This window comes from Apteryx mantelli, chromosome 19 (assembly GCF_036417845.1).
Source record: "Apteryx mantelli isolate bAptMan1 chromosome 19, bAptMan1.hap1, whole genome shotgun sequence".
Classification (NCBI taxonomy): domain Eukaryota; kingdom Metazoa; phylum Chordata; class Aves; order Apterygiformes; family Apterygidae; genus Apteryx; species Apteryx mantelli.
Genome location: NC_089996.1, coordinates 5242214 through 5255916, shown reverse-complemented (window position 1 = coordinate 5255916; position 13703 = coordinate 5242214). Strand labels below are relative to the sequence as shown.

General features: G+C 55.6%; 1 protein-coding gene across 1 annotated transcript in view; it reads left to right on the top strand.

Moving 5' to 3' along the window:
* The window catches only part of NTN1 (netrin 1), a 117893-nt gene that overhangs the window by 98337 nt on the left and 5853 nt on the right, over window positions 1-13703 (top strand). Inside the window, exon 5 of the mRNA XM_067308295.1 lies at window positions 8673-8747. Coding sequence (XP_067164396.1) covers window positions 8673-8747 — 75 coding nt within the window. The remainder of the gene's footprint in view (window positions 1-8672; window positions 8748-13703) is intronic.

The window sequence follows — 13703 nt, the reverse complement described above, 5'->3', positions numbered from 1 at the left end:
CTCATCCCCAGCATGGGGCTATACTGGACTAAGCCTCGCCTCGAGCCTAAACGTTCCTTGCATTCAGCCCTTCTGGACATAAGCTTACACAAGTCTAGTGATGCATAAATTCATTCAGTCACAACCTCACAGGCTGTCTGCAGGCAAGCTGGCCCTCGAGAAGAGCCCGGATGTCCCGGGGTGTGCGTGGGATTTGCAGACAGCCCATTCCTCACCCTATGTTCCCACGTTCAGGCCAAGCTGGCTCCAATATCCAATTCAGTACTTTTCAACCCTTGCTGAATTGCAGGCTCTAAAAGCATTGCCAGTAGAGTTGCAAGGCCACACAACTCAGTGTGGCCCCATAGAAGAGACTTGCTTTGCATTAGGACTTAGCACAGACCCTCCAGAAGCAGACCCAGACCCTCAGGATCCCTGACCACAGGCTGAGAACGAGGGGATTGTTGAAAGTCTGGGACAGTTTTGTACATCCCATAACATGCCTGACTTCAGCAGCTCAGGCCCAGCTCATCCCAAGCCCAAGGCCTGCAAATTCTGCCGGGAGCTGGTAGCATGGGATGCGCTTCCAGGAGGTGGCTGAGGCTGCTCAGCCTGAGGCCCCGGCTGTCCCGCAGCCAGTCTCAAAAGCTAGAGTCCCGATTTGAGTGCTAGATTTGCAAAGGGCATTATGCACATTAGCTGGGTCATTGCCAGGTGGGGGAGGAAGAGCCAGCTTAGTCATAACAGACTCCACTGCTCTGTTCAACGTCCGGACCAGGGAAAGGGGGCTGCAGGGGGTGCCGGGCAGAGCACGGAAGAAACGATCCCACTGCTAAAATAAATAACCTGGGAGGGATTCTCTGTCTTAAGCTTGCTTTTACATTAAAGAAGGCAGCTCTGAGACAAAGCATCTGACTCGAGTCCAGCCAAAATTACAGCATCAATTCCTTGCAGTCAATGTGCGGTCTGCAAGCCAGAGACATTGTACCCAGCACAGCCCCTGCCGCTCATCACACAGGGAGAAACCTGAAAGCAATCAGCAGGCTGCACGCCCCTGAGCCAAACATGTGTGGGCTTGGGAGCGAGACAGTCCTCAGTGCTGTGTTCTTCTGCCATTGGTACCTCATGTACAATAGCTTTAAATCCCATCTATACTCCCTATGCAAAGGAAGGACTACTCCAGAGCATCTCCTCCCTTGGGACACATGGTCAGCAAAGGACATAAGCTAGAAGCTGGTTTGGAGCAAGGATGTTTGGCCAGCAGAGCTGGCACTCTTCAAAATTACTCTAACAGTCATTCACTGAGACTGATGGAGGAAATATTAAAATATTCTTTGGGGTGGAAGCAAGGGGCAGCTTCAATGCTGGGGTGGGCGGAGAAAGAGAGAGAGTTTCATGGTCATTTGGGGAAGATGTCCGGAAGTCTGGGGGCCAGAGGCATCCCTGCAGTAACTTCTCGGAGCTAACCCTGGCACAGGGCCATCATTTTCTGTCCTGGTGCTGCAGTGGCAGATAGCATGTTATTCATTACGTTCAGCTGAGAGCTGTATGACTCTTAAAGCATGGCTTCCAGCACTTCAGGATGTTGCAAGATGGCTTACAGAAACGCTGTCCGTTCCCAGCCCAGGCAGTTTCCCCATCCAGCACCAAGCACCTGCCTGAGCCTACACTCAGCCACACACTGGAGATGCAGTGTTTCTGCTCTTTTCACTCCCAGCCTGTGAATGCCCCCTCCGTTCCTCGGGCTTTTCCTCCACACTCCCAACCACATGCTGAAGATGTTCACTGCTGCCCTTTTCGGATTTGAAGGCTTCTCTCACAAACTGTCTCTTGGGTTTGGAGACTTATTTCTGCCGTCTGAGCAGTTTGGATGAAGTGCACAGCCCCGTGGGGATGAGGTGGATTTCAAGTCCTGGAGCTCTGTGAACCCATCGCCTTGTAGGCCAGAGGCTGTTCCCTGGTGCAGAGCATGGATAACTCTGGTTCTCCGAACAGATCCTCCATCCCCCACCAGTGCGGACCCCTCCTTCTGCCATCCCCATGTCCCAGAGCCTCGTTCCCTCGATAGGTTGGTTGTGCCAAGGGTGTAATGGCTGTTGATGGGACAATAGGCCATCTCAGTACTTTGTGGAGCACATTTTGTAGTTGCTGAATGGGTTCAAGAAACGCCTTGATGCAGACAGCATTCATACCTAGGCTTTGGTTCAGATCACCATCGGCTCAGCTGCAAAGCCTGGGCACAGACCACATCTGAGAGCTGAAATTCCCAGATGTTCAGTGAAGGGAGGGTTTGCTTGGGTCCATCTTCAGCATCACTGTGATGGCAAGGCCCATGAAGACAGCAGTGTCTCACATGCTGATTTTGCACATCCGTGCTCAGAGACAACAGCTTCATCTCTCAGGCTGGGGCAGAGCCCTCCCACGAGTTCAGTGGCTGTTATAAAGCCAGAAGAGGAAACAGTCTGTGTGCTAGACCAGCAGTTTGGGGAAAATTTAGCCATTCTGCACCAGGATCCAGGCTTTCCAAGCATGGATTTGCCTAGAGCCACAAAGGGCCTCCATGCTCTATTTTTCAACATGGTCTTCTTGCATGAAGGGAAAAATCAAGGCAGATGTAGGATTTGATGTTTGGACCCACACCTTCATTTCGTGGCTCAGTTCCCTTCTCTGCTCACTCACCGCCCAGTACCACATCCCACCTGGTGCAAAAGGGAGATGGGGAAGCCAGACCTCCACCCCACAAGACAGCCACCCACCGAGCCCCAGCAAGAAAATGCAGTCCAATAGGAGCTTGCAGATAGAAGGTGGACAGGCACCCTTCACTGGCTAAAATTTTGAGGCCAAATTGTCAAAGCTGAGTATTCCCTTCTAGACCACAACACCTACACTTTGGATCTCAGCCCACAAAGGTATTTAGGGCCCTACCTGGGGGAAATCAATAGGAATTTAGCTGCATAAATTGGGATTAGAAATCTGAATACCTTTGGGTATCTAAGTCTTATATCTGCATTTTGAGTTAGGTACCCAGGCCAAGAAATGTGGCTTTAATCGTTCTATCATGTCAGAATCAAGGGGCCTTTAATTTCCGTTACCGACATGTGGCTTTCGCAGAGGCTTAAAGATCATTTCTGAACTGCAAGCAAAGCAAGTTGCAGTCTCAGCGTAGCTTCTCCTTGTGAACATGGCTCTGCACCCTCTGCTAAGGCCGGAGCGGCTGCTGTCAGCATATCTCGTCCTATACAGCCCTGAGCCCAAAAGATCAGATGGGCACCAACAGTCAGGAAGCGGGCACATTGGCAGAGCATGAGGTAACCAGGTCCCCAGCCCTGGCCTTTTCCACAGCTCTTTCGAGTCTCATGCTAATAGTCCCAGCCCTGCATTGCTAAAACAATCTCCCAAAATGAAGAAAAACATTCTTCAAAAAGTGCAACTTTTGAAAAAAAAAATAAGCAAAACAAAAAAGGTGTTTAGCTGTGAAAACTCTTTGCTCAGCCAGGGAATTAGTTATATCAAGGGGATGGGCTGAGCTGTAAAGCTGCTGAATGCTATGCTGACACGTTTTACTAAGCTGTGATGGACACGAAACAGCCGCCCGCCACCTGCTCCCAGCCCTCAGCGTGCTCGCAGAACAAGTAGCGCCAACAACATGTTTCCAAATTCCCTCTCGTTCTGTTTACCCAGGAAACACAGGAAGTTTGTGCTTTCTCACAGGAAAACATCCGGTCGCTCTCAGCCCGGTGGGGTTCGCAGGGAGACGCAGTATGCTTCCCCCCCAGGTCGTGGTGTGTTAGGAGCAGCAGCATCGCTTGGTGCTAAGATCACAACCAGGCGTCTGGAGAGCTGCATCTTCTTCTGCTTAGCTTCTGAGTCTTTCTAGTTTCAGTTGCAAAATTTGGGAGCCGGAAAGAGGAGAAAAATGTCCTCCACATCCTCAGGAAAAAAAAAGAAAATAAAAAAAGAAATAATCAAGAATTAAATGTAGAAATGTACTACTAGAAATGTAAACTAAATGTAGAAAGGATGCCCAAGTCAGCTGTCCTGCAGGGCCGAGCTGAGGAGTCTCCACTCCAGCATTGCACTGATGCAACCTGGGTGGATAAGACCCATCTTTCCTGCTTACTAGCCCACATTTTAGCTGTCACCTCTCAGGTTGCTCCCCACTGCAAAGCAGATATCCTTCAACTCTTCTTCAAGCAGCCTCATTTCATTCTCACCCTGGTCTTTTGGTCAGTCTCAGGCATCCACTTTCCAAGGGCAGGTTACCCCACAGCCAATCCTCTGCAACCTCACTAAGATGCACCAGAGAGACCTGCAGGAGAGGGAGCCTCTCATATGGTCAGGCCAAGCATGTTTGCCTTGTGACTCTGCAGGTTTGTAACGAGGAAGAATTTGAGAAGATTTGCAAGAGTCTCCTATCCCAGCAAAGACACGCACAAGTTGCTGAAATGGTGTTTGAAGCATTCCAGCCACCAGTAAATCATGTCTCTCCACCCCTTTCAGCCTGCTGCCCCTTCCTCCCATCCCTTCCTCCGAGCTTTGAGCTTGGCTCTGTTATCATCTTCCATCAAGAGACCTACAGCCCAGCAAGCCTTCCCACCAGAGTCCAGACTGCTGAAATATCACTTGATGGACAAGAGCAAAGTCTTTTTCAGTCATTAGGCAGCGTTAAAATAATATTCCACAGCATCTTCTCTGTGCACTTGGCTCAAGCAAGCAGTGATCTTGCAGTATCAGTCTCAAGTATGCAGCACCGCTTGCTGGCAAACATAAGCACAGGGCTTCATTTTGAGAGATTTAATTTGTCAGCCCAAAGAGGCCCCAGAAGACCTCCAAAGTCACCCATGAGGCAGGCAAGCTGTCCATGCAGGAGACTGAGGAAATGAACTGGGACAAATCCCCTACTGATGGGAATCAGCCCTGGCGTCTAATGATTTACACTGATTTGCACCAGCTGGTTCTGGCCACATCGAGTTCAATTTAAACCAGCTGAGGCTCTGGCACAGCCTATGGGGCTGGGGGTAGGGGGGGAGAGAAAAGGAAAGAGAAGAAGATGGAGAAGGGAGACTGGGGGGGTTTCACTACCAAAACCAAGGACAGGTTTAGGCTGTGATTGGGTGTCTCAAAACACAAATTTGGTGTCTGTCCTGGAGCAAGTGGTGCTGCCCCCCTGCCAGGCCTATGGAGTGGCTTGGCCAGGCAGTGCCTGTTGTCCAGCACAGCTTCTCTGGCCAGGAAGCTCACCCAGATGGGTTTCTGATAGGTCAATAACCTCAGGCAGACTGAAGTGTCGCAGCAGGACTCTGGGGCCTGGGAAGCTCAGGCATGGCTAGAGATGTTTTCCATGCAAAAAGGTTGCTGAAGAGATGTGGGCTGCTCTTATGAGCAGTTTGGACCAAACTCCAGAGTGATGATTTTTTATTTATTTACTTATTTTGCCTGGGGATGAATCCCCATGGTCCCTGCAGGAGCACTGCGAGGATGGAGAAGGAGCTGCTTGTGGTGAGCCCACTCAGGCCAGGCAGCAGGACCTGCTGGCTCCCAGCTCTCCCAGAGCGAGCACAGAACAAACCACCAGGCGACTGCCTTGCTCCGGACAGACCCTGGGGTCGAGCCTGCACAGAGCCATGGGGTACATGGGTTGGGGAGCCAGGGTACCCAATGGGAGCTCATTTCCTACCACTAGTGCTCAGAGCTGGCTGCTCTCCTTCACCTCTTTGCCTGACTCGGATTTAGCTGGGGATGCGAGATCCGTAGCTGGAGGTCCTGGACTTTGTCCTTGCTCCGTCACTCACTTCCCGCCTGCCCTTGAGTACATTGTCCGTGTGTCAGCCTCTCTGCTGCAGCGCAGGTACAGCAATCTCTGCTTCTGCTTAGGGGGTGCGATGCATCATAAGTAATGAATATTTATAGAGCTCCAGGATTTTTGTGCCAGAGGAGAACGAGGCATTCATCATCATGATTATCATAACCCCATTAGTGTCCTGAAAACATTAGCAATCCACGGCTGAGCAGAATCATACTGGCTGCCTGGTGAAACAGCCCAACCGCCTGTCTCTCATCAGTCCCTCACTCGGCTGAGGAGGCTAGAGAAAGCCTTCCTGGGCTGTTAAATCAGTGCGTTCACATTTATTTCCTTTGTAGTCTTTTCCTTCCATCTTCATGGCCAGGAACGTTTTACCAGAGCGTTGGATCAGCAATATTTCTGTTCCCTTGGCATGCGCCCTATAGGGTGAGCTGGTGGTGTTTGCCACGCTGTACGTGTGAGCCATACGTGGGCTTTGGGGCAGCTGGCATGGGAAATCCAGTGCATCAGCAGGTTCCTGGGGTCTGGCCAGCACCAATCAGTGACACCACACAGCAGCGTCCCTATGCATGGTGGCATCCCACCATGTGGGCACGGTCGGTGCTTTGCTAGTGAATCCTCATCCTCTGAACTATGAGCAATGCCTTCCCTTTTCTGCCACCACAACTGGCCTCTGACAAGTGGGTTTAAACACTTAAGATGAAACCTCAGTGCATGGGACAGTTGAGTGATTTTCTTAGTGCAAGTCCTGTAGGCAATAGCAACAGAAATGGCAAGATAGTAGAAAAAAATGAGTGAAAGCTTTCTGGCATTTTTTTAATGGAATATTCACTCTTGTCTTAATGCGTTTCAAGTTTTGTGTGATGTTCAGGGTCGCATTAGATGAAGAAAACAAAGGGGAGGTAATGGTTGCTGGAACCTCTTGGTCATCATCTCAGCTTCTCACTTTCAAAGGACTCATGGCAGGCTGAAGCTGGGTATAGATCTTAGCTGGGCCTCTCAGAGCAGGAAGGCACCCCATTTCAAATAATAGCTTTTGGTTTTGGCCCTGACTTTACTCAAGTCATATCAAAAGAGCATGAAGCCACTTATTACTGTGTACGCTCTTCTGAGGAATGAGAACAGAGGGCAGTGATGGAGATATCCAGGTCAGGAGGGTGATGATGAGATGAGGTGACTGTCCAGGTGGCCATGGTGAGGAAGGACTGGGCTGGGGCATGCACAGATCAGAGTGAGGTCTTGTGATGATCTTGGTCTCTTTGGATGCTTAGATCTCTGGATTTCCCTCGTCAGTCCCCAACTCGGAACTACAAAAGAGGTTCCTTCTTGGATCAGGCCAGGTTTGGATCTGCCATCAACAGAGAGGGTTGGGTGGGGGAATCTGGATGCACTGGGAGACCTCATGGAGCATCTCTTCTCCTCCTGAGGAAGCTTGTGAATCCAGGTCCCACAACCCAGTACACCTCCCACACTGAAGCTGGTGAGCTGAGAGGGTGCAGGTCACCTCATGCATTGTGTCTGGGGACTTCGCTGTCCTCCTTGCCTGGGTGGCATCCACCATGGGAGACCACCTCCACCACAGGGCCCTGTCCCAAAGCTGGTGCTCTTACGAGGGGTAACTCAACCCACCAAAATCGCCATGTAGAGCTGGGGTTCAGCTAGAGGAGGAAGATTAGCCTATTCCCCTCCCCAGCTCTGTCTTACAGCTCCTGTTTTCTGCCTTGGAGGTGGCTGGCAAGCCCCAGAGATAGCAGGTTTCCTACCCCTTTGGCCCCTTTGGATGCAGCAGAGCAGCAAACAGAGCTGTCACTGGGAAGTGCTACAGCCCCTTCAGCTGTGGCGGCCACCTCCCCACTCCGTGCCTCAGTTTCCCCTCCCAGCCTGCTTGAAGCGTGAGCTTTTCTAAGAGGGAACTCCTTACCCATGCTCCTGCAGCACTTAGGAAGCGGGGTCCCGAGCTCTGCCATGCCCAGAGCGTGGCCTAAAGGCGCTGCGGGGGAGGCGCGGGGGGACGCCGCGGGGCTTCTCGTCAGAGGGAGGCTGTGGCGCCGCTGGACGTTCCCGGGACTGAGCGCACGACGCTGCCCGGCTGCATCCCGCGCGGGAGCGGGGCCGCCCCGCCACAGGCAGCACCGGCAGCAGCTCCCGCAGCACTCGGCATCCCTGCAGCCGCCGGAGCGCCACGGCACGGCTCCAGCCCGGCGAGCCTCGGCGGCGGGGTCGGGCCGGGGCTGCAGCGCCGGCCGCTGCACGGCCCGAGCGGAGCGACGGCGTCGCAGCGGTGGGGCCCACGAGGAGCGCGGTGTTCCTCCTGGGCTATTTTATTTGCACACTTCGCTGGAGTGGGCACCAAAAGGCTTTGCTAATGCTTCACGGGCTGCTAATTTCCTCCCTGACCCGCATTGTCGGCGGGCGACCCCAGCCCCAATCGCCCGGCCATGAATGCCAAAGGCGGACACCGGCCGGGGTTAGGGGTGACAGGGGGCCTCTGCGGGCTCCGCTCCGGCTCGGAGCTGGAGAACGGGGGGGGGGATTTGTGCGGCTCTCAAAAGCTCTGGGTGGCACAATAAGGGAGGCCCCGGGGTCTCCCGGGAAGACAGAGGCGGCCCAGGGAAGCCGGGCCGGGGGCGGCGGCGGGGCGGGAGGACGGGTTCCTTTGTGCGAGGCTTTCTTTCGAAAGGCAGGTTTTTCTGAATGCCCCCTCAGACGACCCAATCGGGGCCTGGCAGATGGATATCACAGGCACGCTGCTTATTCACGGCAGGCTGCAGCTTTGAGCCGGTTCCCCCTCTACCCCCCACTCCCCCCCCCCCCGCCCCAGCTTTTATTCATTTTAAGGCTAATTTGTTTTGTTAATGTTTTCTTGCCCTCCCCCTCTCGCCCTGTCCAGATTGTGACTCATACTGCAAGGCGTCCAAGGGGAAACTGAAGATCAACATGAAGAAGTACTGCAAGAAAGACTACGGTGAGTCGACCCTCGCGGCCGCGCTGCCGAGGGAAGAGCGTTTCGAGATGCACCAGAAGGGCATCACCCCTCCCCTGAAGCACGCTTGGCCCGTTCCCCAGCGCGGGATGCCCCCGGCACGGGTTGCCAGCTGGGTCCCGTATGCAGCCGAGCCAGGCACCCCGGCTGCAGCCACCCAGGATGGGAGCGTGCGCCGGGTGCCGGGCGATTTGTGGCATCATTTTCTCCTGGTTTGGGAAGGAAACTCTGGGCGGTAATGCTCAGCGGAGCTGGGGTGTGAGGTGTTGCTCATAAAATCTGATCCCCCATGCTCAGACAGTCCTCCAAATCAGGGTCCCTCTCCTCCCCAGGCTTCTCCTGGGTTACCTGTGCCCCAGAGCCCCGTGGCTCTTCTCACCGCACTTATGCGCAGTGGGGACGAGTGGCAGGCGGTTCTCCATCATCTGGGTACGTCTCTGCCCTGTAATCCACGCACAAATTCATAAAGAGGGTGGTGCAGCCCTGGGACGGGGCCCAGGGAGTTTGCAGGATCCCCATCCTCAGAGATATTCAAAAATTGCCTGCTGGCGCAACCGTGCTCTAGCTGCTTGGACCAGACACCTCCAGAGGTACCTCCAGACCTCAGTTCTTCTGTAATTATTTTTAACATGGGTCAGTTCTGGGTTTGGTCACCCATGACCCCATGGGGGTGGCTTGGGCAGGACTGCAGAGGGGACTTTCTTCAGGCCACACCAGAAGAAACCTTTCAAATCCCCCTGGGGCTTTGAGCACACATCTACCAGTAAAGCAGCCTCAGGCAGCATTGCGCGAGGCTCATCTCCACCTCGGTGAGTCCCTTCCTCAAGCTGAGAGCAGGTTAGATGAGATCAGCTCTGCTCCGAGTCCCGCCTTCATGCAGCGTGAGTTCTTCTGCCCCAGCAGTGTCAGTGCTGTTGGGATGAGCTGGGTGGTAGGAATGGGACTGACCTGGAAAGATCAGGCAGAGCTGGTTAAATATAGGGGCTCTGTGTCAGGGGATGTTTAGAAATGATGCTAAACACGTGTATGTTGGAAATCAGCTCACCTCCCCACCCCTGAGATTGCAGCGGGGGGATCTGAATGTCTGAGTCTACAGGAGGGTCAAAACCACCTGGGAAAACGTGATCCATCGGGTTTGATCCAGGGACAGGGAAAGGGCCATGAGCGGATAGGACTGCCCAGGTCTCAGCCCATCACGACAGAGTGTCTCTCCCGTTCCTGCGTGCAATGGCAAAGCCTGGGTGCTCCTGGGGCCACCTTACACCACCCAGCACGGGACTCAGGGCGAGAGGGAAATGCGGTCGCCTCCGTGCAACTCACTGGGTACCGTGAGGGCGAAGCAAACGGCCCCTGGTGCAAGCCACATCCTGGCATGTCCTCTTTGGGATCCGCCCCAAGCTGGGGGGCGAGGAGTGAGCGAGGACAGGGTTTGGTCCCGGATCGGGTTTGGTCCCGGACAGGTGTCAGTCAGCATTATTGCACCGTTACCCCCACTCCCTCCGTATCGAAGTCTCCCAGAGGAGCGGGGATACCTCCTCTCCGCTCCGAACACTCACAACGGCAGCACGGCATATCCGGGAACTGTTTGCCAAAGCAGAACGAATTTCCATTTAACAGCCCTTCACAACGTCTTCCTCGGACAAGGCCGTTCGCGGCAGGGACGGACGCGGCCGCTGAGGGATGCTTTGCTCTGGCTTTGTGCTCTGACGGCTCCCAGCGAGCCCGAGCGAGGAAGAGCTCGCAGACAGGCAGGGAAGAAATACACGGGCTTTTTTCCTAGGAAACAAGCCTGCATTTACAGAGTTAAACCCCGACGTGTTCAGCGTTTGCAAGCCCGCGTTTTGCAGTTGCAGGGGGGGCAGGGAAGGGATTTGGGCTGGAAAACAGTAGCAAGCCGGAGTTTCTCATGCAGCCGCCCCTCAGCATGGGGCTCGGAGGCGAACACTGCCTATTTATTCTTCCACTACCCGCACGGCAAACAGGTTTCAAAGCGAAAAGAAAATCCCTTCGGCAAGGATGAGCCGCCAGGGCTGGACGCGCTCGCAGCCCGCATCCGGAGTGGCCAAGCCAAGGTCTGACCACGCTGGTAGGAGCAGCCAGAAGTTCAACATCAGCTGGTGGAAAGGTGCAAGACATCCCTTTACCTTAGAGAAAAGGGTTTAAGAGCACATGAGAATCTCTCTACCGGGCCATGAGATTATTAAGGACGGGAGTGGAGTGGGACTGTGCTAAATGCTGCTAAAGGCAGCAGGTTGCCCGTGGGCCCAGACTGGCACTTGGGTTCTCCGCTGTTTAATAAGTTGTGAGCTCTGACAAATGCCTTCGCCACATGCGGCACGTCCAAAATTTTGGTTTCCTATCTGGCTTCTCCGGTGTCTCGTAAGGGTTGAGCTCACGCTGGAACTGTTTCTTTCCGAGCGGGACAGAAAGCAGCCACTGAATTGCAGGAAACTCGCAGGAATTTGCTGCCCGTCTGTCGGGCTGCTTCAAATTGGCCCAGGGGGTTGGGAAGATGGAGCAGAGAGACACACGTGCACAATTCGATCCTTTTGCCCGCGTTTGCTCGGGAAACAAGGCTAAAATGCAAACGCGCCTTGCAGCCCGAGCTGCATTAAGAGGCTCCGCCGAGCGCATCTTGGGGGCAGCGTCGGCGCTTGTTTGAGGAGCAAGGAGCCGGCTCCGTCGTGCTTTCGCCGCTTTGCTTTGCTGAACGCGTGGGGCCGGGCGGGGGGGGAACGACGACGCTTCTTTCTAGCGCTGGTAGGTTTGGGCGAAGCCTTCTGCTTCGTTTTGTTTGAAGCCGTGACGGGGGCTTTCGGGCTTCAGCAGCCTGTTGTTACCTGGAGAGATCCTGGGGAGAGGAAGACAGCTTAAGAGCCTGTCTAGGAGCCGCGGAAACCCACGGAGCGATGAATAGCTCCGGAGGGATGTGCAGGAAAGGGGGGAGATGCTGGAAGGAGCCTTTTCTGCATCGCTTTCATCAAGCGGCGACGCTTGTTTGAAAGGACAAGCGAGCCGCGGTGGCTGGCAGGGGCGAGCGGGCGTCGCGGCGCCGGGGCGCTCCGGCCACGCGCGACGCCGCCGGCCCCGGGGGGCTCGCCGGAGAGCTCGGCGGTTCCCGCGGCGGGTTTGCTCCGGCGGCGGAGCGAGTGGCCGAGGCGGCAGCCTGGCAAAGGGCCGGCGCTGGAGGGGCCCGGGCGGCAGCGGCGCGGGGGCGAGCGGGGCGGCGGCAGGGCCCCCGCGTCGCTGGCCGGCCGCGCTCGCGCCTTCGCCGGTGCGCGGAGGGCTGATAAAGACTTTCCGCCTGACACCGCAGCGGGAAGCCAATTAGGAGGCTCTTTTCCTCACCGTTCCGCCAGGATCGCTGCTCTGAATGTCCTAAAAGGCCCTAATTAGCTTGAACGGAGTTACGTCTCCTCCGAGCTCAATCGGGAAGCTATCATCCACCCGGCGCCCCTCAATGGGGCTTTTTAGCTCCCTCTTTCATTCAGCGATTCAAAGGGGATATTTTCCCTTATTTATTTATTTTTTTATCTGTTTATGTTTTTCTTTTTTTGTTGTGTTTTTTTTTTCTTTTTTAAATCAGGCTCTTTCCCGCGAGGTAGATTGGGTGCAAATATTTGGAGTCAAACAGTGCGTTGGGGGGGGGGGCATTGCGGGGGTGGTCGGAAGACAACAAAAATCCTTTTCCAGGTTTATTTTGGCTGCCCGGCAGAGCTCCGGGGCGGCTCTGCTCCCACAAAACCGGGGGCAAGGGATGGCTTTGGGGGTGATTAAAATTAGCCTGGCAAAGAACTGGGGAAGTGGGGGGGGATCCCTGCAGGCTGGGGGGGGCAGAGTCCCGCTGCTGAGGCTGGTTCACCCTGCAGCGATTCCCCAAAAGAGTATTGGTTTTGCCTTGGAAAAGGATTTTTTTATTTTAATTAAAGCAGGTGATGCCGGTCCAGCAAACCGGGCAGCTCCAGCCCCGTCCCCACCGCGGCAGCCCCGGAGCAGCCGCCGCTCTCGCCCTCCCCACGGCAGCGACGGTGCCCGAGCTCCGCGTTTCCCCCTTGACCGGCCCTCAGAAATTCGAGAAAAAGGAGGAAATTCTGAGCAATCTGGCTAGGCTTTCGCCCGGCGAACGGCTCGCTGCACCCGGCGCGCTCCGTTGCCGGACGCCTCTGCCAGGCCCGGCCGGCGGCGGAGCGCGGCAGCACCGAAACGGCCCTCGCTCACGGAGGCGCCGGCTCGTTCGGGGCGATCGTGGGGGTTTTTCCCGCTGTCTTCGCGGCGTGGTTAATCGGAGCCAGCTGGGAAGCTGCGGTAAAAGACAGCAGGCCGAGCGCAGGCCTTTCGGAGGAGCCGGGGAGCCGGCGCCCCTTTTGCTTCTGCAAGGCCCAATCCCGCAGGGATTCGTGCCGGATGTTCGTCCAGGGTGTTTGGCCGGGCGAAAGCGAGCTGGCGCCCTTGGCCGCGGGCTCGGCGCTCCCCTGCGGCGAGGCAGCGCGCGGAGCATCCGCGGCTGCAAGGTGAGATCATCCGCTCGCTTTGCCCTTTCTTGGAAAAATCCTTCCTTCACGGAGCCTTCACTTAGTCACCCCCTTTGTCGAGAGGCAGCTTGGCAGGGGCTCGTGGAAAAAGCAAAACGTGTTTTCGAAAGGCGACTTGGAAAGGGGGGGGCGGAGGGGGGGGGATCCACGTAGGAATCCGACCCGGGAGACGACGCGGGCAGGGACGTGGGGAGGGAAAGGACCTCGGCCCCGTCTCCCCCCCCCCCCCCCGGGTTTGCGAGCCCCTCTGCCGCGAGCGTCCCTGGAAGAGATTCAGGTGGAGAAATCCCGTTCCTGGCCCGTAAACTGCGGCGAAATCCCTCGCCGTAACTGCGTCCGTACGCTCCGGCCGCGGTGTGACGGCGGGTGCGGGACGGGTGGCGCGAGGGTCGCCCCCTCCGGCACG